Source organism: Channa argus, chromosome 6 (genome assembly GCF_033026475.1).
Source record: "Channa argus isolate prfri chromosome 6, Channa argus male v1.0, whole genome shotgun sequence".
In the NCBI taxonomy this organism is placed as follows: domain Eukaryota; kingdom Metazoa; phylum Chordata; class Actinopteri; order Anabantiformes; family Channidae; genus Channa; species Channa argus.
Window position 1 is genome coordinate 29,018,529 of NC_090202.1, and position 24,891 is coordinate 29,043,419.

The 24,891-nt window shown below is 39.2% G+C and overlaps 3 protein-coding genes across 4 annotated transcripts; 2 read left to right on the top strand and 1 right to left on the bottom strand.

Moving 5' to 3' along the window:
* Window positions 1-1,879: 1,879 nt before the first annotated feature.
* pgm2l1 (phosphoglucomutase 2-like 1) lies at window positions 1,880-16,222 on the top strand. 2 transcript variants are annotated; one of them, XM_067506224.1, is made up of 14 exons: window positions 1,880-2,352; window positions 8,430-8,597; window positions 8,683-8,789; window positions 9,762-9,846; window positions 9,942-10,025; window positions 10,648-10,844; window positions 11,324-11,513; window positions 11,593-11,690; window positions 11,822-12,002; window positions 12,139-12,232; window positions 12,304-12,433; window positions 13,065-13,254; window positions 13,331-13,464; window positions 14,460-16,222. In XM_067506224.1, exons 1-14 carry the CDS (start codon window positions 2,242-2,244, stop codon window positions 14,560-14,562), a joined length of 1,872 nt encoding a protein of 623 aa, XP_067362325.1. In that variant the 5' UTR covers window positions 1,880-2,241; the 3' UTR covers window positions 14,563-16,222. The 2 variants fall into 2 exon arrangements, with proteins under 2 accessions (XP_067362325.1, XP_067362326.1); XM_067506225.1 differs by lacking the exon at window positions 1,880-2,352 and adding an exon at window positions 4,618-8,328.
* A 1,353-nt stretch (window positions 16,223-17,575) lies between these two features.
* Window positions 17,576-19,215, bottom strand: LOC137128363 (olfactory receptor-like protein DTMT). The gene has a single exon (XM_067506254.1). The coding sequence runs from the start codon at window positions 18,760-18,762 to the stop codon at window positions 17,830-17,832; it is 933 nt and encodes a 310-aa protein (XP_067362355.1). The 5' UTR covers window positions 18,763-19,215; the 3' UTR covers window positions 17,576-17,829.
* A 3,607-nt stretch (window positions 19,216-22,822) lies between these two features.
* LOC137129298 (olfactory receptor 11A1-like) lies at window positions 22,823-23,803 on the top strand. Its single transcript, XM_067508271.1, has one exon. The coding sequence runs from the start codon at window positions 22,823-22,825 to the stop codon at window positions 23,801-23,803; it is 981 nt and encodes a 326-aa protein (XP_067364372.1).
* Window positions 23,804-24,891: the final 1,088 nt, after the last annotated feature.

The following is a 24,891-nucleotide window of genomic DNA, read 5'->3' on the forward strand; positions in this document are numbered from 1 at the left end:
TATTTATTTGTTTTGAAAGCTTACTTAGCTGATTTTATGATTGATATAATAATTTATGTTTAGATTTTGTAATGCTCCTGCTGGCTGTGTGGCATTTCCATGTTTTCCCTTTTCTTGCATGGGTTTCTTCCAGGTACTCTTGTTTCCTCCTACAGATTTTTTTTTTTCTTTTTCAAAACTACATTTGCTCTGCTTGTGCTCAAAACTGTCTATATGCTCTCAGATTTCCTGTGCTCTACCGAAACCCTCCTTGCTCTCTGGTGCTGCTGAATGCTTGCAAAATTTCTGCTCTTGGATCTCTGTGCTCACACTTGGATTTTTTGTGAATAAAACAAGATGAGCCTATGAAAATTCACCAATGAATAGGATTCATGCTGTGTTGAAAAAACAGAGAACATCCAGAGCACCAACAGAAATACAAGTCTGTCTGGCATTAGCACGTAGCACAGTGCTGAATGAATGAACACAGTGGAAAAGCTCATGGCTGCTGTTTTACAACCTGTTATAAAGGAGTACAAACGTAAATCACTGTTCCAGACAACCTTCTTTTGTTTCTACATGGTCCAGTTCTGATGCTCACCTGCACATTGCAAGTGCTTTTGGCATTGGACTTTGAAAACAAGCTGTGATACACTGTGCGTTCTTACATTATTTAATCTAAACCAGCATTAACCTTTTCTGCAGTTTGAGCTACAATAGGTCTTGTACTGGATCTGAGTACAAAGGCCAGCCTCCAATTCCCATATGAATCAAAGAGCCTTAGCCCCCATGGCCCTGTCAATGGTTCACTAGTTTTCCTTCTTTTTTTATTTTCACATTTCATCACAACTTGGCACTTTTCAGTGCTGCTTAAATCCTCACACTTGTTTTCTGCTTCTGAAACTTCAACCTCACTGACTAGTAATGTTTACTTGCTTCCTAAAATATCCCACCTACTTCCAGGTGCCATTGTAAAAAGATAGCCAGTGTTATTCACTTCACCTGTCAATAGTCATGATGTTATGGCTGATCAGTGATTTTCCTTCTTTCTCCCTAAAAATGACTTAAAGTGAAGACTTTGAGTCTAAAATCTAAGTAATCATCAGGGACATTAGACCCACTAGGTCTAAAAGTGGATGTAACATGTTGCTGGTAGAAATAAATGTTAAAGTGAAAAAGTACTCAGTTACAAGTAGAAGTCATCGATTGAAATGTGACTTAAGAACAAAGTATTATCACCAAACATAAAAGTACTCATTATGCAGATTGACCAGTTCTTATAATGTGTAGTGAACTACTGTATAATTATTATTACTATTGATACATTATTAATCCTGCAGCTGATAAAGATGTAGATAATTATTCTATAAACTGTTGCGTTTGTAAATGTTATTTTAGTAAGGAATGTTGATTGTATTTGGTAATATTAATCAAATGAAATAAAATACCAAAACTTCACCTACAGTAAGTCCAACACTTGAGCTTATATTCAGTCCCTGACTATGGTGAATTATTAGGGAATGCCAAAGTAAATGTTGTTAAAAGCTCATTATCTCTAGAAAGCTTTAAATAATAATTGTTTCTTAATGTTTAATTATATTACTTATTATTGTCATATATGTTGTGTTTAATCGTATTTCTTTCCTTGTATTTCCATTTAAAATTAGTATTTCATTATTGTTCATAATGTATTATTTAGTAAACTTTGGCGGCAGGGGGGGTCCTTGGTTAATGTTTATTTTTCTTCCGTTGTATTTGGCCTGTTACTTCTTGATCTGTTACATTAGTTTGTTTTGTCCGATTTTATATTCATTTATATGGAAGTAAAATAAAGTCGTTGATGTTTCCTTCAAAATAAAGCTGTAAGAGACATACTTTTATTTTGAAAGATTTCGGATTCTGTTTTCGGCCTCGCGGAGACTTAACTGTGGCGTTTATGAACTTTAATAACTGTGTCACGTTCTACCTTTTATAGAGCAATATTTACAGGAATGTTGTCGGTTAGGATACAGTTAGTGAGCTGATCGGCTCCCCGCGGATGTCTGCAGCAACTATTAGCTTCACTGTGTTAGCGGCTGAATTTCAGGGTCACGGAGTTCAGCAGCAGCCATAACAACAAAGAGATGAGGTCCAGGAACCGGGACAGCTAACGCGGTATCACTTCGCTGAGCGGCCGTTAGCTGCCTAGCCGTTAGCTACTTTACCCGCCGTCAGATGGAAGTGCTGCAACTCACTTAGTTAGCCCGGTCCTGTCTTGGCAACATGGAGGAGGATAACGGAGTAACCGGGGACCTGAACGCCAACATTAAGTGCCAGAGTACCGGCGACCAGGAGCTGGACAAGGCGGTGCACCAGTGGTTAACGTGGGACAAAGTGAGTGTCCGTCCGGCTCTCAGTTAGAAGCTACAGGGATAGAAATTCTGCCTGCACCGCTGTGCCTGGCCGAGTGTATGGCGCAAACGCTACACATGACTTACTAAAAAACTTCTACATTTAATGGCGAACTTTCAAATTGACTAACAGATTATTATGGTGGTTTGCATAGTGCATTTTGTGGATAACTCGAATTGTCTGTTCAATTCGGCTCACAGTGTATTAACGCAAACCTCACCTTTTCCGTTACATTAAGACTTGGCCATCAGATTTAGGAAGCAAACGGATAAGTTCCCGTTACACTGAATTCGAGTGGGAAGATCTAGCTCAGCATCTGTGAAAGAGGACATGCGTCTTCAATAAGAGCTGATGGGTTGAAAGTCTCTAGGCCGAATAAGACCACATGGACCAGGCAGGTCGGAACATGTACGAGTAACGTTTATTATTCTCGTTAATTATGTCAATATGCAAGTAATTCTAAAATGGACTGAAAGCAAGAGCGCGTTCTTAAATGACGACACAAACGTATGGGCTGCACGCAGTGTAGGCCCGCTGGCAGGCAGCAACACCGACGGGGATCTGGATGCAGAGTAGCTCTGTGTGTCATCAGGCGATTACTGCAGCATGACTCAGCAAATTTGAGCCACATTACAAAAAGCCCTACAGCACAGTTAGTGTAAGTTGCATTCAATCATCCAGCCTCAGTAGCACACAGGTTTCACTGAATGGTGTTTAGATCCACCACCATCCACATGCTGCCTGCAGACCTTATCTCCCAAATAGATGTGCATAGTTAAAACTCAGTATTTGCCCACATCTATACTCATCTAGAATTACAAAACTAACAGAATGTACATGACTTCCGAAGGTGTTGAGGTCCTTTCACATTTTGCAGACTTAATCTGTTGTAAATAAATGGCTATATGTTTGGCTATATGGGCCAAACATAAAATTTCTCTCTCTCTCTTTTTTTTTTAATAAATTTGTTTTCTTTAGTGTTCTGGGAAATTCAAATTTTGAATGGGTTTTTTATGTCAGCATGAACTCAAGACAAAAACATGATTTAAAAATAGATTTAAACTCGGGCCATATTTACTTATTGTAAACATCATAAAGTATAATAATAGCAGCAGCTGTGCAACAATAAGGCTAGTACCCACCTTTAGTAATAGTATATTGGGTTCTGAACCTTTGTGAAGGGCACACAGTGAAGTTTGGTAACAGGTGGCATATGTTCCTGTGGAGACATGGTGTTAATGTATTTCATTGTTAATCCTGTGCACAAAGACCAGCAAAACAGAGAGAGGAGGGGGGATCTTAAGTAACCGGGATACTCAGAGAAATCATCTTTCTCTGGCAATTGGGGATCAATGTTTACATACACTTAAGAAACCTGGTTTCTGGAAATCCATGTATACATGCAGCAGAAGACTAACCTGAGTTATTTTAGAAGCCTGGCACACAGATTTTAACTGTATGGTGACATTCAGTAGCCGACCGTAACCTGGTTACTTAGGTCCATGGACTTTCCAAAAAGTTTTTTTCAATTTGTAAGTGCACATTTATGAGTTGATGAATAAAAAATGCATTTTTAACTATTTTTGGAGAGTAAAGAGGTCTGAATACTTTCTGAAGCCATTGTAATATTTTTTTAAACTGTACACAATTTATACATAATTCAGTTTATATTTTAATTTACTTATCCAACAGCAACACAGAGAGATGTTGCTACATCATGGTGCTGATGCATCAGGTCACTGATTCCAAGGTGTTGTTAAATGGTTCTAACTGATCTGAGTTTTTTTTTTTTTTTGCAGTCAGAGCCTAGTGTATCACGTGTGTTACGGCCTCTGATCTCAGATCTATGACCTCTTTTTTAAAGGTCATAGTTCCAGTGACTGTTGCTAACCTCAACTTTAAATGTCAACAGAGTGGTAAAGGGTCACAAATATACACATGCAGCAGGCTTAGGGACTTAATCAACATTATCATTTATAGTAGGATCTCTTTATAATATCATACTCTGTAGACTGTCGAATAAAACTCAGTCAGTATTGAGTATTGTGAATTTAACTCATTCAACAGATATTCTTCTTGAACATGTACAAAAATAAAAATGTATATATATTTAAATATATAAATATATATTATATATAATATATTTATTTAAAAAAAATATATATATATATATTATATATATGAAATCATATTATATGATTATTACAGTGACCACTTGTACCCTAACCTTTTACATCTTTTTTTACTCTTCTTTTAGCCCTTGGTATTTCTCGAGCATCTCATGTTACTTCTTCCTGATGTTGCGTTCACTGCTACATCTATCACTACAGCCTTGTTCTTATATTTGTCCACCACTACTATGTCCAGTTGGTTGGCCTTTACCAGTTTGTCAGTCTATATGTGGAGGTTGGTCACGCTTAACCACCTTCAGAGGTAGATCACATTATATGTATATGTTTATACACTATGCCAGCAACTTGTTATGGCATTCCATCTAACACATAAAGTAACTGCCACAAACCAAAAACATATGGAGGAGTATTTGACAACTAATTAGGTTAATGTGCAACAGGTCAGTAACATGACTGGATATAAAAGGATCATTTTAGAGAGGCAGAGCTTTACCAGTCTGCAACAAAAATTGTGGAAGAATTTCAGAAAAATGTTCCTCAACGTAAAATTGCGAAGAATTTGTATATCCCAGCCTCTACAACAAGTTAGTGAGTAAGTAAAGTTTATTTCTATACCACTTTTCACAGAAGAATCACAAAGTGGCATGGGAAAGGCAAAGGATTCCAAAATCTTGGAGCCACTGCTTGAAATGCTCAATCACCTCTGGATTTAAAACGCGTATGGGTAACAACCAGTAAAAACTGGTCTGAGAATCTAAGACTTCTTGTAGTATTGGAAAGTATACGCATCTCAGAAATATAGGTGGGAGCTTGGCGATGTATAGCTCTAAAAGTCAGTAGGATTGGAAGTGAATCCTAAAATGAATTGGAAGCCAGTGAATTGCTGCTGAAACCGGGATGATGTGTAATCTTTTACTAGTGCAAGTTAAGTGAAGACGGTTTAGTTCCTTCTGACTCACACATGTCAAAAGGCTGTTGTAATCTAGGTGAGAGGAAATAAAAGCGAGAATAATCATTTCTAGTTCAGCTGTTGACACCAGAGTTCTCAGTTTAAAAATATTTCTCGGTTGGAAATTTTTTTTTAATTAATTGTGTGTGTGTGTGTGTGTGTGATGGTCTAATGACATATCTGAGGTTACTGGTATAGTGTTTAATTAAAGGGATCTTCTTTTCTGGGGGAAATAATTAATGTCTCGGTGATCTTTGGGGCCTAAGGCAGGATTGCATTAAAAACAGTCATGCGTCTTTACTGGACATCACTGCATGGGCTCGGGAAAAATTCCAGAAATCACTGTCTGTGAACGGATTTCCCCATACAATCCACAAATATTAGTTAAAGCTGTGTCATGCAAAGAAGAAGCCGTATGTTAACACGATCCAGCTTTGGCCGTGTTCTCTGGGCCAAAGCTCATTTAAAATGGTCTGTGGCTAAATGGAAAACTGTTCTGTGGTCTAATGAATCAAAATTTGAAATAATTTTTGGAAACCATGGACAGCTTGTCCTGCAGACTAAAGAGGAGAGAGACCATCCAGCTTGTTATCAGCAGACAGCTCAAAAACTTGCATCTCTGATGGAATGGAGGGCATTAGTGTGGACAGCTTACACATCTGGAAAGACACTATCAACATTGAAAAGTGCAGAGAGGTTTTAGAGCAACATATGCTCCCATCCAGACAACAACTATTTCAGGGAACATCTTGCATATTTGAGCATGACAATAGTAAACCACATGCTGCATCCATCACAACAGCATGGCTTCACAGGAGAAGAGTCTGGGTGCTGAATTGGCCTGTCTGCAGTCCATACCTTTCACCAATAGAAAACATCTGCTGCATCATAAAACAAACAACAAAGGCCCAAGACTGGTGAGCAGCTAGAATCCTGCATCAGACAAGAGTGGGACAACTTTCCCCTCATAAAGGTCCAGCATTTGGTCTATTAACCCCCAAGATATTTACAGACTGTTGTTAAAATAAGAGCGCATGCTACACAATGGTAAAAATTATCCTGTTCCAACCTTTTTAAAATCTGTTGTTGCCATCAAAAATGAGCTAATATTTTGCATGAAATGGTTAAATATCTCAGCTTCAAGAACTTATATGTTTATGTTTTATTGTTAATTAAAAAAAAAAGTATGGGTTGTTGAGATTTTCAAGTCATTGCATTCCGTTTATATTTACATTTTACACGTTGTCCAAACTGTTTTGGAATTGGGGTTGTAGTCTCTATTGACCTTGTACTTAGAGCCTGCTCTTGTGCTGCTAGGATTGGTGCCACTGTACTGTTTTTCTAGTCAGCTTTTTCGAGCCACTGATAGATTTTTCAATATCAGCCACTTTTTTTGTCTGCCAGTGGAACATACAGTGCAGGAGTTTGTCCTGCTCTCCTTCCCTTTCTCATCTGGTTTCTGCTGCCTGAAGTATTCACTGAGGACACTATCACTTGGGGCCATCATGGTGATGTATTAACGGATCTTTGTTGTTTCATCCTGGACAGTGGCTCTGAAGCACAATAATCCGCGGGTTCCTTTCTTGCACTTACTGTACAGTCTCAGGATGATGGATTTGGGTGAAACCGTCTGTGTATTTTAAGGAGCATCCTTGTCTACTTCCTCTTTGGGCCATCTTATTATGCCAGTGGGGTACCTGATGACTGGGAAGTGTAGGTGTTGATAGCCTGGACTTTTCTTAACTTGCCTTAATTTCTATAGATATTTGTCAGTTTCTGCTTTCCTTGTGGGCTCTTCATGGCTCCCATTTGCATGCAGGATTGCAAATTGTTTGCATGTTGTTGCTTTGAGCTGTCCTCAACATCACCTCAACATCACCTTTAGTTAGTACAACCCCATTAGTTCTGACTATCCTAACTCTCCTTGTTACCATCCATATTTATTTATCCAGTCAGAATGATATTCCAATGTCCTGGGTGTATATCCTGGGGGTATGGATCAGTGAGAATCTGGCTGAGGGGATTCAGCCTTATGAACCTTATGAAGCAGCAGCTGGGAAAGAACATCTCCTTGGTAAATGTCGTTGATGGTGATTTGTCCAGTTGGTTTGAAGTTGGCCTCTTGGGTTGTTTTTCAGCGCCTAACTGAGTTCTACCACCACCCTGTTTTACAGATGGGAGAAGGATATGGTACGAGGTGCTGGAATGCAAAGTTTGGTTGTCGCCAAACAAAAAACTTCTTATTCAATCCAGAAAGTTCTACTTTGGTCTCCTCAGTCCACGGAACATTGTTTTTTACAAACTGTAGACAAGCAGCAATGTTCTTTTTGAAGAGTAGCAGCTTCCTCCTGCACATACTCTTTCTACACACAATTAGGATAATTTTTTTAGTAAAGAAAAAAGTGTAATGTTTTTGTCTCATATCTTTAATGTGGTTCATGTTTACTTCACATTTATGCAGAAATAGAGAAAATTCTATGTTTCAAAATTTTGATGCACAATTGTATTGGTAACCAGTTTACCAACCGAGGCACTGCCGTCATATACTGGCCCAGCTGTACAGAATGGCTGCCTACTGACCATAGGGTCAGAGGTTCCTGCCCCGCTCTTCCCAATCACATGTCGAAGTGTCCTTAGCCAAGATTCTGACAGCCCATCCCCATCCCCAGCCGTGCAGTTAGAAATTGGGGAGAGTTGTGTCAGGAAGGGCATCCAGCGTAAAAACTGTGCCAAATCAACATGCAGACAAACTCCTGAGATAAGGCAAAAGGACAACAAAAAAAATTAAATTAAATGAGAAGCAGTGATCAAACCAAGGTTGATGGGACTAGTAGCTGAACACTGGAAACACACAAAGCCACAAACACCTGCACAAAGGTACAAAAAGAGGGAGATGCACTACTACAGGAGAAAAAAGACACAAAGTTAATACAGTAATTACAGTAAAAGTTTTAATGGAGTTTTGTCCTCTGGTGTAGAACCAATGTACTCGGGTACAGGTGGAGTCTCTGGTAGTGTCTGGTCAGTTGGATGATCTGAGGTCCAGACTCTGCAGCAGGATGAGCTTCGGTACAGCTGGACTCAGAGCACCAATGGGAGCTGGATTCAACCGGATCAATGATCTCACCATCATCCAGTCCACACAGGTCAGACACACATTATTACAAACTTAATTGAAGAAAAAGTCAACTTAAAAAAAAAGAAAATGTTTTCTTTCTTTTTTTTTTTCAGGGATTATTTTCGTACCTGTCCAGGTATTTTGCGGACTTCAGCAGCAGAGGGGTGGTTATTGGTTTTGACACCAGAGGACAGGAGGAGAGTGGCTGCAGCAGTCAGCGGTAATCCTCTATAAATCTATGATATATTCTCTTTAAACAGTACATATGGTAAAAATAATAATAAGAGCTCCTTAAATTCTTCTCTTAGATTTTGGCATAAACCAGAACAATTCTATAGATTAAATTTAGCAACAATTAGTCGATCCCTAGGAGCTCAGCCTGATAAAGTAACAGCAAAGCTATGGAAATCATTTAAACGTAGTGTGTCTTATGACCTCATTTGTCCAGAGTTGGAGATTTAGCCTAAACCACAAAAAGCACAAGTGAATTTACTGTCCCTCCATTGTACAGGTACTTAAAACCCTTACTTCATTTAATGTATGAGAAATTGTATAATCATATATGTAAATGTTGTGTTATCAAGAAAATGTGCTTAAGTATCAGACGTAAAAGCTTTTGTTTCCAGATAAATGATGATACTGTATCTGATATAATCACAAATTTAATGCAGCTTTATAAACCAGTTAAAGATGATTGACAGAGGCAATAAATAAAATTCAAAACTTCCTTTATATACTGGATAATTTTACCTCTTTTGGCAAACAATGAAATTAAACCACGTGAGACAAATGTAATGAGATTAAGTCTTTAGAGGAACTGATAACTGGGATTCAGATTAATTTTACAAACCTTTTTATATTGAAAAATCTGTATTTAAAATAATACATCTCAGACAGATATAGGGAGGTAAAAAGTACAATATTTGAGCTTGAGTTAATGTACCAATAAAGCCAAACAAATCCCCCTTGAACAAACACTAGATGTTGGAGTGGAAAAACTCCCTTTAATAGAGGAAACCTCAGACAGAACCAGGCTCAGGATGAGTGGAGTTCAGTGCAACAGGCAGGTCCCCCAGCAGTCTAAATCTACTGTATAGCTTAACAGCTTTATTAAAGAGGAAGGTTTTAAGCCTGGTCTCAAAAGAAAAGTGGGAGCTGGTTCCACTGGCGAGGTCTGTTTTGTGTGTTTCAGGTTGGCAAAATTGACAGCTGCTGTAATGCTGAGCAGAGACGTTACTGTTCATATTTTCTCCACATTCGTTCCCACACCATATGTGGTGAGTAAATGCTAAAACATCAGTTTTCTCCATTATCATCCATCTGTGAACTAATGAAGCTGTATATTTTCTTCTTTTTTTTTTTTTTTTTTCAGCCGTATGCTGTGAAGAAGCTTGGGGCAGCAGCTGGAGTGATGATCACTGCCTCACATAATCCTAAAGAGGACAACGGGTACAAGGTCAGTCAGAAACAAAATACCAAAATACAACACTAGACATTAAACCTGTTGGTGCAATGTGTTTGGTCAATGACCAAATTTTTTGTTAAGCTGTTGAGAGTTTCTGTTGTTGTAGTGTTGTGTCTGGGCTTTTCTAGTTTCTAATTCTGCAGAATCATACAATAAACAAATTGAATAATTTATATTTGGTGTGTAAATTTTAAAATATTATTATTATTTAAAGTTCCCTTTCCTGTGTGTTATTTACTACGCTCTGTGCAGCTCCATCCAGCTCAGTTTTAATTAGGCTGAAGAATTTCTGAGGATGTTATCTTCAACCTGGCCCTTTTCATTGTGCTACATACATGTTCATTGTGTTATAAGACATCATGCCGTTCTATCACCTGAGTAATTTCCTGGTAGTGTTTTGATTTACATCTGTAGTGAGACACACACAAACATCCATCCTATTTGGAATCTTGTTTGTTGAATGTTCTTTATCTACTTCACTCACCTCCTTTCTTTCATAATCTGAATTTCTGGGAGCAAGGACGTTTTGTTTCTTTATGTGTCAAAATAAGAACTTGTGTTACTGTTGAAGAACGTTTGCTCGTTGTCAGTCTATATGTATCATCTTCTGCAGGTGTACTGGTCTAATGGCGCTCAGATTGCCTCACCCCATGACAAGGAGGTCCTTCGGAGCATTGAGGAGCAGCTGGAGCCCTGGAGTGCCTCCTGCTGGGATGAGGAGCTGATGGAGAATTCCTCCTTAAGGACTGACCCACTGACCTACATCAATAGCTGTTACATGGACGAACTCACATCCCTCTGCTTCCACAGGTAAGAAAACTTTAGTTTACTTCTACAGCTAGGTCCCTCTATGTCTGGAAATAGTCCTAACTCTGCAAGGTGTCCCTGAACCTCTGAAACTAGTTATCTACCTCTGTTCATAGTCCCCTGTCCTCAGGTATTTGTCCCACTGCTTTAGGGCATATTCCCTTTTATGTTTGGAACTAGTCCCTCTACCTCTGGATCTAGTTCCTCTACACCTGAAGCAAGTCCCTGTACCTTCGGAACTAGTCTCTGAAACCCCAGACCTCTGGAATCAGTGCTCATCTGCAGCTAGTCCAGAATGTTGCTTCCTATTTGTCTTTTACCCACATTACACTTTGCAACTGCTTCAGGACTGGTGCAGTCGTACTTGGTTGTGAATGAAACCTCTAAATCCTTCTGCTAAGCTATAGTCCTCTCTGTGGTGAAACGAGTCTCTGTTTATTTTTTACCACAGGCTATAAACTAAATTTTCTCCTGCCTCTCAGGGATCTGAACAGCAGCTGTCCACTGAAGTTTGTCCACTCGTCCTTCCATGGTGTTGGACATGTCTTTGTCCAGCAGGCCTTCCAGACCTTTGGGTTCCCTCCACCGATCCCTGTCCCTGAGCAGAAAGATCCTGACCCCACCTTCTCCTCTGTCCGCTGTCCTAACCCAGAGGAGGGAGAGTCTGTCCTGGTAAGAAACAGATCCCAGATCTTTAACTGCTTTATCTTAGACTCGGTAATAATCAGTTATATTTTCTCCTGTTTTCCAGGAGCTTTCTCTTCTTCTGGCAGAAAAGGAAAATGCTCAAATTGTTCTGGCGACAGATCCTGATGCTGATCGTTTGGCTGTGGCTGAGAAATCTCGCAGGTAACTTTTAGACACAAAGTCTCAAGGAGACTTCACTCCAGAGTTAAACAAGTGTTAGCTAAGAAGTGATCCTTGAGTGTGTGTTTACATGTGCTGCAGGTGTAGTTTTTCTGTATCTACTTGTGTTACAGGTGTGGCTGGAAAGTGTTTACAGGTAACGAACTGGCAGCTCTGCTGGGTTGGTGGATGTTTTTCAACTGGAAGGAAAACCATCCAGATCCTGCAGCCACTGAGCGGGTGTACATGTTGGCCACCACTGTGTCCTCCAAGATACTTCAGGCATTTGCTCGCATCGAGGGTTTCCACTTCGAGGTGAGTTGGGTTCTACTGTCAAGACACACTTTTCTGACAGGGCATGGTCCAACTCTCTGTACCTGACAGTGTGCTATATACAGTCCATTTGATTTATTGATGGATTTGATGTGTTGTGTCTTTCTGTGTCAAAAAGGAAACTCTTCCAGGGTTTAAATGGATTGGGAACCGAATTCATGAACTCTCAAAAACAGGAAACAGAGTCATATTTGCCTTCGAGGAGTCGATCGGTAATGGAATTTATTTTTTTACTGTATTTTATTTAAGTTCAATTTCACAATTTTTTTCCCTATGTGTTCAGGTTTCCTGTGTGGCAGTATGGTCCCAGAGAAAGACGGTGTGAGCTCGGCGGCAGTCGTGGCTGAAATGGCTGCTTACCTCTACAACAAGAACCTGAGTCTGAACCAACAACTGCACAATATTTACGAAACGTAAGCTCCCTCATATTCAGGCCAATAAAAGTAAAGTTCTCTCAATTTACTGACAAGAAACGAGTGTAAAGTCAAAGCCTGTTGGGATAGTACAGTGAAAATAAAACCATCATCATTATTTTCTTCAATATTGTGATCATTTGACTTGATTACTTGCTGACTTTGGAATCATCATGCATTTATCTTTATTTAATAACTAGTCTTAGCTTTTTTGGATTTCTTGAGCTTTAAATCAACATAATTCAACTAAAAAACAAACATAAATGAATAAATACATATTGCTGCAGATTAAGGGAGTCAAATGTTTTTGTTGATTTTTCTGATTCATCCGTAAGACGTTCAGTTGCAGATTCCATCTGATATAACTTTTGAAATCATAGCAGATACTTTCTACTGTACTTGATGGTTGTTGTAGACCCAGTAAAGGTGTATTTGTGTGTTTACTCATCTTTGACCCCTTTTTTAACTGAACCTTGAAAAAGCACCTGTTTCTGTCACTTGCTGTGCTAACACATCCAAGGTTTATTATCTATACCTTTGCAGTGTCTGCAGTTGGAAATCTGAGTGGAGGTAGGTGTGGAATAGTTGTTTCACTTTGAAAGTCATGTCTGTTGTTGCTTCCTGTCTCTAGATATGGTTATCATGTTTCCAAAACCTCCTACGTCATCTGTTATGAACCCTGCACCATCCAGAAAATCTTTGCACGGATCAGAAATTTTGACGGTGAGGGTTCATACCCAAAGACGTGTGGTGGTGTCCGGATCGTCCACATCAGAGATGTTACGACAGGATACGACAGCAGCCAGCCTGACCTCAGATCAGTAAGATGTGGTCCAGTAACAGCTGATGGTTTTACGTTGATTTGTGATTGCGGTGACACTGTGTGACTCTGTGCAGGTACTTCCTGTGTCGAGGAGCAGTCAGATGATCACCTTCACACTACAGAATGATGTTGTGGCCACACTGAGAACCAGTGGCACCGAACCAAAGATTAAATATTACACAGAGTTCTGTGCTGCACCGGGGAAAAGGTGAGCTGACTTTATGGCTGGGTATTGAACTTTAATCGTTTTATGCCAGAAACCGACAGTGTGAGTGTTTCCCTTTTGTGACCAAACGTTAAAATGTGTGAATGTAAAAAAACAGTTTGAGTTGCTAGTGCAACTCAATGATTTTACCAGATCTAAAAGTGTAGTTGTAGTGTCAATGATGAGCTCTGTCTCCTCCATCTCAGCTCTTTGTGTCTGTGTACTCTGTAGCTGCAGTATAATCTCTTTGAGTAACAAGCCATTTAAAGTTAGTCTATCACCTGTTAAACAGGCAAAAACCTGCAGCAAAGGGATCCTTTCAGCAGTGATCCTTTTCCACGGTCTCCCTCTGTCTTGGTATGTGTTAACACAGAGAGGTTGTCTGCTAATTGCTAAGAAAACGATAAAACAAGAACTGTATGTTCAGTAATGGTCTGCCTAATTTTCCACATCATAAAACTGAGCCAATTCTGGTGGTCTCTGTCTCTGAGAGACAGCATCTCCCCCTTCCCAAACAGCCCCTCCCACTCCCATCTGCCCAGCAGTGAATCACATCAGAGTGAAGGACAGAGAATCAGTGAATGATGGTGATTGATTTCTATGTTCTTCATTCTTCTTACTGAGTTTGTGTAGTGTTGCAGAACTGATTTTCACCCAGTTGTCAGTTTATTAACTACACCAAGCTGAAAGTAAGCCAGTCTTATCCAACAGTAATTCCTCCTTTAGGAACAAGAAAATGGCTTCCAGTGGAAAAATGCCAAGGAGCTAAAAAATAAAACTAAAGATTTGTAGAATAATCTTTTTTAATGGATTTTATTCCACTGATATCAAAAAAATCATCATTCAGGTCCCGGTATCAAAGTCAAGGTAACAATACACAGCCCTGGCTGAAGCTAATGAAGCTTTTACATCTCAGCCTGTTTTTCAGCTAAAATTTCAAACTATGTAACCCTGCTTCTTTGAGTTGTAAATATCAACATGTGTGATCTGTGTTGCAGTGACATGTCCAGTCTAGAGGAAGAGCTCAGGAAGATAACCACCGCTCTACTGGATGAGTTCCTGGAGCCAGAAAAAAACAATCTGATACGTCGCTTCGTCTAATTGCACCTTGTGGCCACCACTTTTGCAAATCTGTGGCTCGTCACCTGTTGTCACATCCTGTCAAATTAAGACAAATTAGCTGCTTTGCTCTGTAATGTCAATAAAGTTCAGCAGGAGTTAAGAACCAGTTTGGACCCTGGAAGACTATGACAGACGATGTTAGAGACAGAAAATGAATCAAATCGTAAAAATGATAGTTATTTTGTTGCAGGTCTGAACTGTGCTATTCTGTATAATCATACTGCAGCAGAGAGCATGATGGGCGAACAGTCCAACCAAAGGGTGATTTTATTTGTCTTAAATTTTCCGTTTCTTATTTTAAGTGATATTAATTATCAGGAGAGACTCTGTGCAGCTGCAGGAAGCGTTAAGAAAAACAGAGTATTTACAAATATATTTTCATAAAAAAAAGCATATGTCTGTGAAGAATATTACATATAAAGTGTTGCTAAAACCAACTATTTTCTTTCAGTCCCTACGTTGAAGTCCTGCACTTTACAAAAACGCAGTTTTTCTGCAGGATGAGAATATTGTGAAGTTTATTAATGACAAAAAAACTGACCATGAAACTTAAATTTATATTAATTAGTTAACTGGCTTTCGTATGGCAGCCTGTAGTTGACAAAAAAGAAAGTTGTTGCGTTTCTTGTTCAAACCTTTTGTTAAAACAACACATTAGAATTCTATTTTATTATCTTGAAATTAATTATTAAATTTGAAATTTATATCAGGTTTTTCTTCCTGAAGTGAGCATTGCTGCTTTCTGAGTTAATCCTTAGTTACTTTAAAAACATCAAGATGCATCAAGCTTTTTTAATGTAAAGAGGAGGCAACAAACCTCCAAAAATGTAAATTGTTTTGTATTCAGTAAAAAACCTGATTACTGAAAGGATCCAGATTTGAAATCTAAAATCTAAAAGTGAGTATTAAAATTTCAGTATATAACCAGTTAAGTTCAGCTTCTAGATTATATGGTTCTATGGGCCTTGCCAAAGTCTGTTAATGATGTAACAGTCCATCATTTAAATCAACAGGTGGACTAGCTGAAATGTGGTGGCCAACAGTCCTGAAAAATGATTTTGTGATTTTTAAGCATATGGTTTTTCAATTTTTGTGATTTTATTTAACAGTAAACAACATAATTGGGGATTTGGGGGCTGTTGGTCAAGTTAAATGAAAAACTTCACTGTTAATGATATTTTTCTCTTTAATTATGTTCTATAAGCCAAAAAATTAATTTAAAAAAAGAACCAGATGATTGAAAATGTCACACGAAAACACTCAGATCAGATTATACTTTTTGTCATCAATAAACTTCTATACATGGGGCCCCTAAAAAGGAGAATTGTCAGAAATCAGCTCCATATACTTTCCTCTCTTTGTTCTTTTGCTGTTTATGTGAATGTGAAAGTTTCTCCTCACGTATTTATTTTTATACTGATGATATTTATGTTGCACGTGTTGCTGTTAAAGACTCGTAGAGCTTTATGTAGTTGTGTTTTATTGTTAAAGAAGCTTCTGCTCCGTGATTTTTGATGAACAGGCGACAGAGACCTCGTCTGTTTTCATTGTTGCAGCTTCAGTCCACACATTGCAAACAAACACTGGTTTTCAGTGTGGTGTTGTTATGATCCAATAATAAAAGAGAATCAAGATTTAACAGTTTGAATGCTTTCATTTAAAGCTGGAAAATAAATGGAGAAATTAGCTTAAAACTGTAAATCACAGAAAAATGTTTAAAATAGTAGTAGAGTATAAAAGTACACATTTTGTCATATTAGAATTTCCTTAATTTTTGACACTGAATTACATTTTTATTACAAATGTGTTTTTGTTTTTGCACTGTTATTTTTTCTGCACATTACTCAATTCTGGAACTTTACTGACTTTACTAAAACAAACAATCTTGGTCCCCCAAGTATATTGCATGTGTGGGAAACACTGCTCTCCCCTGTCGTAAAGCACCTGAAGGTAGTTAAAGAGAATCAATAATGTGAGAAGCAACAGACACAGGTTTGTCCTTGTGCATTAGTTTCTGTTACGGCCAATTATTAAAACTCCATCCAGCATCAGAAGACCAACACTAATTTTATTTGGTAAATTACATTATTTCTCCTATTTGTCAGTCCTGGTCTCTTTCATGCACAGCCGGCTCATAATAATAAGGCTGTGGTCCTTCATATACACATGAATATAGAAGTTATATAATATTAAGCTAAATGTAGTTTCTACATCTTTTTACAATGTGCACTTTACCTTTCCCATAAATATTTATGGTAAAATTATACAGTTAAATTGTGAAAATACATTTTATTTATCATATATTTAATGTTATTTATAATATTCTTGCAGACTCTTTAGCTTTCACAGGTTCCTTTTATACATGTTTTCATACAAATTGTTTCTTTTTCTAAAAATTAAGGACTTGTTTATGTTTATTTATAAAAAAAAATTATTTAGTTTAAATTATTTACTGTAATCAGGGGTGAGTGCTGAAAATTTGATATGGTGGCAGGGGCCCCAGGTTCCCCATGTGTCCCAGTCAGGAGGTTGTAAGTATTTGGCTTGTTGTCAATGTGGAAAGCTCAGTAGAAGAATAACTGATCAAATTTGAAACTGTGATACTGTAAAGTACAAAAAAGTACAAAGCTATATCTTGTCCAGACTTCCCTGTACTTTGAGACGGGAAGACGAATTGTGTGTTTTTACAGTTTAAATCTTACTACAGTTACTTGATAATAACGAATATGCCCTCAAATTCATCACATTCCATTATTTTTTATATTTTTTCTTTTAATTGGAAGCGACAAACAACAAAACTTAGGCAGAACTTAGGTTCTGAAGCTAAAAACACCTTTAAAAGTCATTGGAGTTGTTCAGATTTTTAAAAACAAAGTGAAGTTGATCGGTATAATTTCAACTTTAAAGTGAAACTTTATTTTATTTTACCACTGTCAATTATTGTTACATCCATATAAAAGTCATTTGTAAACTGATGTTCAAACATGTTGAGGCAGCTAACAGAAAACATGTAATGGCCCTTATTTTTGTTTTATTCTTTGGTCTGACCTCTGAGTCTTGACTTTCCTGATCATAAAAAAAAAGATTACAATGTCTCATAGTTTGAATTTTCGATATACAAACCCTCAAATTCCTCCATCTCAGGACAGGCACCAAGATGCTAAAATTAGCTCTATAGTCTGTAGTTAATTATGGGGTTATATCCTCTAATGTGAAGCCAACTAGGCCCAGCACAGAAACCCACCATTAGAATAATCTTAGAAGCTCTGGTTTGTGGGTAAAGTTGTGGACAATCCTGGACCTGATCTGCTGCAGTTTAATGCCATAGATGATGGGGTTGATGAGAGGTGGGATAACCAGAAACTCTACAGCTAGCACATTCTGCAGCGTCTGCAGCGTGCCACCACCATAACGGGAGTACATGACGTCGAATAACAGCGAAGTGGCAAAGACGAGCAGAGCGATAAGGTGTGGCAGACATGTCTGAAAGAACTTTCTGTGGCTGGAGCGTGACTGCAGCGACGTTCTGACTAGGCGGGTGTACGACACCAGAATGAGCCCTGTTTGAGATAAGTGTGAGAATGTGAGAACGAAGGTATAGATGTTGTTGCCGGCCGTGTTGGAGCACGACAGTTTCACCACCTCCCAGTTGGTGCAGAATATCTTGCCGACATGGCGGCTGCAGATGGTGAGCCTGGCTGTCAGGAGAACACCAACAAATGTCTCCAACAGCGAAAAGCACCAGGTGAGCAGCAGCAGCTTTGCCACTTTGTGCATCGACATTAGCGCCTGGTACTGCAGCGGCTTGCAGATGGCCAGGTAGCGGTCGTACGCCATAACAGTGAGATTGGTGAATTCACAGAAAACATAACAATAAGCCACAAAGATCTGAGTCAAACAGCCAGAGTATGTGATTGTTTGAGAGTCGGCCAGAAGGTCACGAAGAAACTTGGGGTAGAAGCTTGACGCTCCACAGATGCCGTTAACACACAGGTTGCACACGAAGACGTACATGGGCTCATGGAGCGTTGTCTCCAGACCGATAGTAACGATCAGAATCAGGTTGACAAGGATGGTGAAGACGTACAACATCAGAGCCAAGGTGAAGTAAATCTGTCGGTTTGTCAGGGAGTCATTGAGACCCTGAAGCACAAAGATAATCTCAGAGTTATTTTCCATCAGGAAAGTGTCACATCACTGATAGTGAAGTCCCCCTGTGAACAGTGTTGAAACGTGTTCACTGCAGTTTATCTAACTTAATTTAAAATGTCATTCAGTTTTCTTCAGCCCTGAAACAGAAATTAATGAGATCAAATGGAGAGATGCTGAACTGAGCCAACCATGTTTGGATGTTTCACTTAAGGAATTAATTTAAAACCTTTCAACCTTTAGAGGAAACATGTAGAGAAGTTACGCTGTAAACAGTTTTAACCTTTAAAGTAACTAATTTCCTGCATATTGGATTTAACATCGGTATCCATACATATTCCAGTTTAACATCAAAATGGAGGTTCACCCACAAACAGAAAATCAAAGCTCTTAAGTTTAAAAACCACAGTGGATTTTGTTTTGTCTACAGTCCTCAGACGTCTCCTCCATGCTGAAGTATTTCATAGGGAGAAACCTGCAGTGAAGAGTCACAGTTCAACATTAGTTCACAGACACAAACACAGAGAACGTTTCTGAAAAGATTTTCACTCTGAAAGTTGTTTATGATGAATCTTCAGGAAACAAGACAATTCACCAGAAAACCACCAAAAGACAGTGTGTCCTCACTGAATAAAAGCACAGGTGGGACACATTTGTGATTGTCAATCATTAAACCAATTCACAGTCACATGAAACATGTTTTCATCATGAAGACAAATCTGACACATTCACACAAAGTGTTTTGTTAAATGGAGGTGAGAAAAATGACAAACCTCATCTGAATTTCTCAAAGCCAAATGTAAATGTAAGAACATAAACAAGAAAAATCAAGGTGTGGTCAAAAGAAACCACCAGTCGTCCTGTGAGAGAGGACACAAAGTGCAGTCAAATATCAGAAACAAATACACGAGTAGCTGTGAATCCTGCACAGCTGCTGGACAAACACCCAGCAGGCAGTGGCTCTTATGCAGACATGATGACATCAGTCTGGGGGGAGGGGGGGTCTGTTCCTGCAAGGGGTTTCCTCCTTTGTGTGTGTGACTAACAATTTCAGTTATTTAGTGTTGTTTCTGAGAAGTTATTTTTCATTCTGTGTTTGTGAGGACATGAAATCATTTAATGTTGTACTTCTCAACTGTGTAGTAGTAGTAGTAGTACTGCAGTGTTCATTTATTCTGCTCATCAATCCTGTTCTGTCACTGAGCTGATAAAAAGTGCGAAGTCGAGCTTCTTTCATGTTCTTCAGTGTGAAGAAGTCCAAAGAGGACGAGCAGTGAAACATCTACATGAAGTCTTCAGGCTCAGCACTGATTGTGGATTTAGTCTGAGCAAAGAAAATACTCTAAACCCAATTTTACTTTGTGTATTTTGTATCCACTGTATTTCTGGAGCAGATGGAGAAGTTTCTCATCTTCTACCAAACTTGTAGGCTTCAGCAGCAGCAGACTGTCTCTTGTCCTCTGTGAACTATCACAGACACATTCCTTTTGTCTTGTCAGAGTGAGCAGGGCTTAATCTAAAAGGACGTCCTCAATGCAAGACACTGGTTGATGTTCGGAGACTCCCATCCTCTCAGAAGTGAAGGAGCCTTTCACACAAAACCCAACACCGTCCACCAGTCGCTCAGTAACCTTCACAGCATGTTGTTAAGTCTGAATACTCAACCCAGCTCCACATGCAGGCAGTGGTCTCCTGCTGATGAGCTCCCAGCAGAGGATTGAAAACACAGCAGCTCATCTTTGGCCTGATAAGCCAGAACACATGTGACAACACTGTTGAGATCTCGGCACTGGCTTCAAGTTCTTCCTGCAGTTCTACCTCTACTCCCTCACCCAGGCCTACAATCCATTTGTGCTCCACTGGGGAACCACGTCTGCCAGTCCCTTCACCTCACAGTCCAACATTCAGAGAAAAACACTTCAGTTCAGTGATCCCAAAAAAGGTGGGACGAGCTACGAATCGCACGCTCAACAGCCTAACTCCTAATAGTCACAAAGCTGTCGAAGACAGAATCCTCACATTCCTCTGCCCTTGAAAACTATCCCCATGTGGCACAAAACAAAAACTGAAATCTGAATGTAAATGAATGCCAGAAAAACATTTTGATATTGGTATTGATATTGATACAAAGACATATATACAAACGGACAAACGTTGTTGGTTCAATCCCCACCTCCTCCAGTCACATGTCGAAGTGTCCTTGAGCAAGACACTGAACCCCAACTTAGTTGCTCCCGGTGAGTGTTGGCCAGCTGCATAGCAGCTCCCCCATCGTTGTATGAGTGTGAGTGTGAATGGGTGAATAAGAAGAAGTGTAAAGCGCTTTGAGTAACAATAGGTAGAAAAGTGCTATAAAAGTGCAGACCATTTACCATGTACCATGTAAATGTCATCCTCTGCAGTATAACACACAGATGACCAATAAAAGAATTGCTGTGCTCATTGCTTTAGCATGGTCATTCGCATTTATTGCGATCGCTGCCTTAATTTTACTGATTGCTCCTTTACAGCTGTGTGGGAACATCTTTAACAAGGTTTATTGTTTAAACTACTCCAATTTAGAGTCACCAGTTAACCTTACATGAATGTGTTTATATTGTGGGAAGAAACCCAGACAAGCACAGGGAGAACATGCAAACTCCAAACAGAAAGGCTGCAGACTGATGGAGATTTGAACAAGTGACCTTCTAGCTACGAGGCAACAGCTCTAACCACTCCACCACCGTGCTGCTCCTAACAAAACATCTAAAGTGATATTCATAGTTAAAAACTTTCCCACAGAGGACACCCAGCTTTGAGAAAGTCAAATTATTGTACCTGAGGTCAAAGGTAATTTCATCATGTCAACATGTTTGTCCCTGAAGTGTCTTTACATTAGCCACCATTTCCACTAATTCCCCCTGAAGCAAATTACAGTCAGAGCTGTGACCAGTGAGACCAATCATCCTGTTCAGAGCTCAGTACTGGTTTTAGTGGTCCACAGAGGACAGATAATGACCTCCCCTCAGGCCACTCTGTAGAGCACTCCATGGGATGGACAATTCGTCCTAGTGAGTGATGCAACTAATGGCAAGTCAGAATATTTTCATTTGTCCAAAGTTCACACGAATTCTGAAGAACTTAGCTTTTATTTGTACACATGCAGTTGCTGTAAGAGCTGAAGACTTTTACTGTTTACTTTGAGGTCTTTATCTTTACTAATGTCTTTTCATTAGTGAAGATTCACATCTGTTGTGTCCCTGTCCATAACTCACATCGCTGAAATGTCTCTTCCTGTTCACAGTTTTTGAATAATATTAAAGTTAGGCCACAGAACCCTACTGTTTGTTTGCAAAAAGAAGTGAGCAAACGTTCCTGAACTAGATTTATGGGGACATGAAGTATTGAGATCCAACTTTAGAATACATCCATCCCCAAACTCAGATGGGTCAAACTGATCCAAACCAGCCTCTGTTGTTCAGGGCCTTCAGCATCTGGAGGTTCAGGCTCATCTGTCCCAGGTGTCCTGCCCCCACAGAGCAGAGTCTTTCTCCATATGGCCTACTACAATGTCCAGTTTCCTACATCAGTCAGGAGCAGTCCTTCTCTGATGTGTCACAGTTAGTTTAAATGGGTTTTTCTGGAGATGGGAGTTCAGGGTCACTTGGTTGGGGGCATCAGTAGACCACTCCCCCTCATGTCTGTCCCTGACAGACAAGGTGAGACACCTGATTAGAGACTGATTTAGAAATTATCCATTCGAAGTGCTTTAGAAGCGTCCAACAACCAGTTTTTAATGTGTGAAGGTGAAACTAACACGTAACCAATCACACTGAGGTCACGGTTGACGTTAGTAACGAGAAACAGCCAGCGGCTCCTGTGATAATGAGCTCAGTCTGACGCTGCCGCACAAGGTTAAAAGGAGCAGCAGCAGACGTTCTGCTCAGTTGGGGGGTGTTACAGCAGGACTTCAGAGGCTTAATGTAGACTACTGTGAATTTGTATAACATTTGTGTTTAAGTAGATTTTACCACAGAATGTGAAAAGGAGCCTTTTCTGAATAACAAATGTCAGGAGTTCACAAATGTTTATCAATGAGCAGTGATACTGTATGATGACTGTAAAAGCCAAAACTAGGATCATGGTCAATTCTACACAGATCTCATATTTTATACTTGCTGCCTACTTTGACCCCGGGCTGTTGAAGTATTTTTATTTCCTGATAATTCTGTCTTTATACGTGTTGATTATTTGCTCCAACCTTCTGCTCCTTGTTGTTATCTGCACCAACAGGAGTTTGCATGAACCCATGTACATGTTTCTGTGCAGCCTGTTTGTGAATGAAGTTTTTGGAAGTACAGGCTTGTTTCCGTTCTTGCTGTTTCAGATTCTCTCTGAAATTCACACTGTTTCTGTTCCTTTTTGCTTCCTGCAGGTTTTCTGTATATTTTCTTATGTGTGTGCAGAGTTGTCCAACCTAACCATCATGTCCTATGACAGATATGTTGCCATCTGTCATCCTCTGCAGTATAACACACAGATGACCAATAAAAGAATTGCTGTGCTCATTGCTTTGGCATGGTCATTCGCATTTATTGCGATCGCTGCCTTGATTTTACTGATTGCTCCTTTACAGCTGTGTGGCAACGTCATTAACAAGGTTTATTGTTTTAACTACTCCATCGTCAAACTGGCCTGCTCCGATACCAATGCCAACAACATTTATGGTCTCTTTCTAACTTTTCTCATAGTGTTTGTCCCTTTAATTTTGATCCTTTACACCTATGTGAGGATCATCAAAGTGTGTCTGTCTGGTTCCAAACAGACCAGGCAGAAAGCTGTCAGCACCTGTACTCCTCACCTTGCTTCCATCCTCAACTTCTCTTTTGCAGTTTGCTTTGAAATATTAGAGAGCAGATTGGAAATGAAAGGTGTGAGCAGTGTTTTCCAAATAATTTTGTCGTTGTACTTCCTGACATGTCAGCCGCTGCTTAACTCTGTTATGTACGGACTGAAAATGTCCAAGATCAGAATCAAATGTAAAAGTCTGTTGTTAGGCTTCATTGTAACTCGTTCACTGGACGAGAGATGAATGAACTAGTGTCTCCGGTTCAGTGTGTGAGGTTAATGATGTCCGTAGGTTTTTACCATCATCTGATGTTTGAATTCTGCACTTTGACAAAATATTTTTAACTACTTCGTGTTTAACATGAACTCAGAACCGAAAGAGAGGCTGATAGTCTACATATTATTAGAACTCAACAAATCTCCTGATCAGCCCTAAACCACATGTTCTTAGTATTTTCAGTTTGTAGCTCTCACCTTTAAGCATTTACAGTAATTTTCTACAGCAGCTGCTGGTTGTAGTTTTTGTGTAACAGAGGGAAATAATGCCATTGTTCAGGACGTAGAGCAGCTCCACCAGCAGCTGTTGGATTATTTGTGGGAATGAATCAACATAAAGAACCTGGTGGCTGTACAGGACAAAGGTGACAACAACATTATATATGTGTTTACAGGAAATCTGGCTAAAATCCAGTTCAGATACTGTTTGTCCTGCTGTCAGACATGTAGTAGTAATACAGCTGAAGTGAAACCAGTGAGGAAAAGAAGAAACAGAAGAAGAGGAGGAAGAGGAGCTCCTTTGTTTGTTGGGTTTGAACAACACAGGGTGAAACATTAAACTGTGTATTACTGCTTCAGTGTGAAAATGGTGAAATAAACATTTCTCCATCCAGAAATCCAATAAACTCCATCAGCTCCATCCAGGACTGATCTTTTTTATTCTCCGTGAGCTGTAAGCTTTCACTGAGATAAAAAAAACAAAAAAAGTCTAGAAAATTTTTACTTTACATGTAATGAATCTTGACTAACACAAAGAGTTTTACTTTTTGAATTTAATTAAAAAAAAAAACCTTTTCACCACATTCTAATTTCCTGAAATGCACCTTTGTTTGTCATTGGGATTAAATTTCTCATTGTGTGAATTTAGCTTTCAGTTTTAACTGGGTTAGTTCATAAAATTGTCATTTATAGTACAACAGTACAAGTACCTTAAAATGTACTTTGGTGCAGTTATAAACAGTAGCTTTGGCTGTGGAGGTGGAGATAGAGGTGATTTCTGCTTTTAGCTGCGCATGAATAAAACTTAATTTAAAGAAGTGAAATGTCAGCTTGGTC

Bases quoted from the DNA above. Each gene is read 5' to 3' on its own strand.
- pgm2l1 (XM_067506224.1), top strand. From the start codon at position 2,242: ATGGAGGAGGATAACGGAGTAACCGGGGACCTGAACGCCAACATTAAG. The intron at 11,514-11,592 runs GTAAGAAACAGA...CCTGTTTTCCAG, and splicing joins AGGAGGGAGAGTCTGTCCTG to GAGCTTTCTCTTCTTCTGGC. The intron at 12,434-13,064 runs GTAAGCTCCCTC...TCCTGTCTCTAG, and splicing joins CTGCACAATATTTACGAAAC to ATATGGTTATCATGTTTCCA.
- LOC137129298 (XM_067508271.1), top strand. From the start codon at position 22,823: ATGATGACTGTAAAAGCCAAAACTAGGATCATGGTCAATTCTACACAG.
- LOC137128363 (XM_067506254.1), bottom strand. From the start codon at position 18,762: ATGGAAAATAACTCTGAGATTATCTTTGTGCTTCAGGGTCTCAATGAC.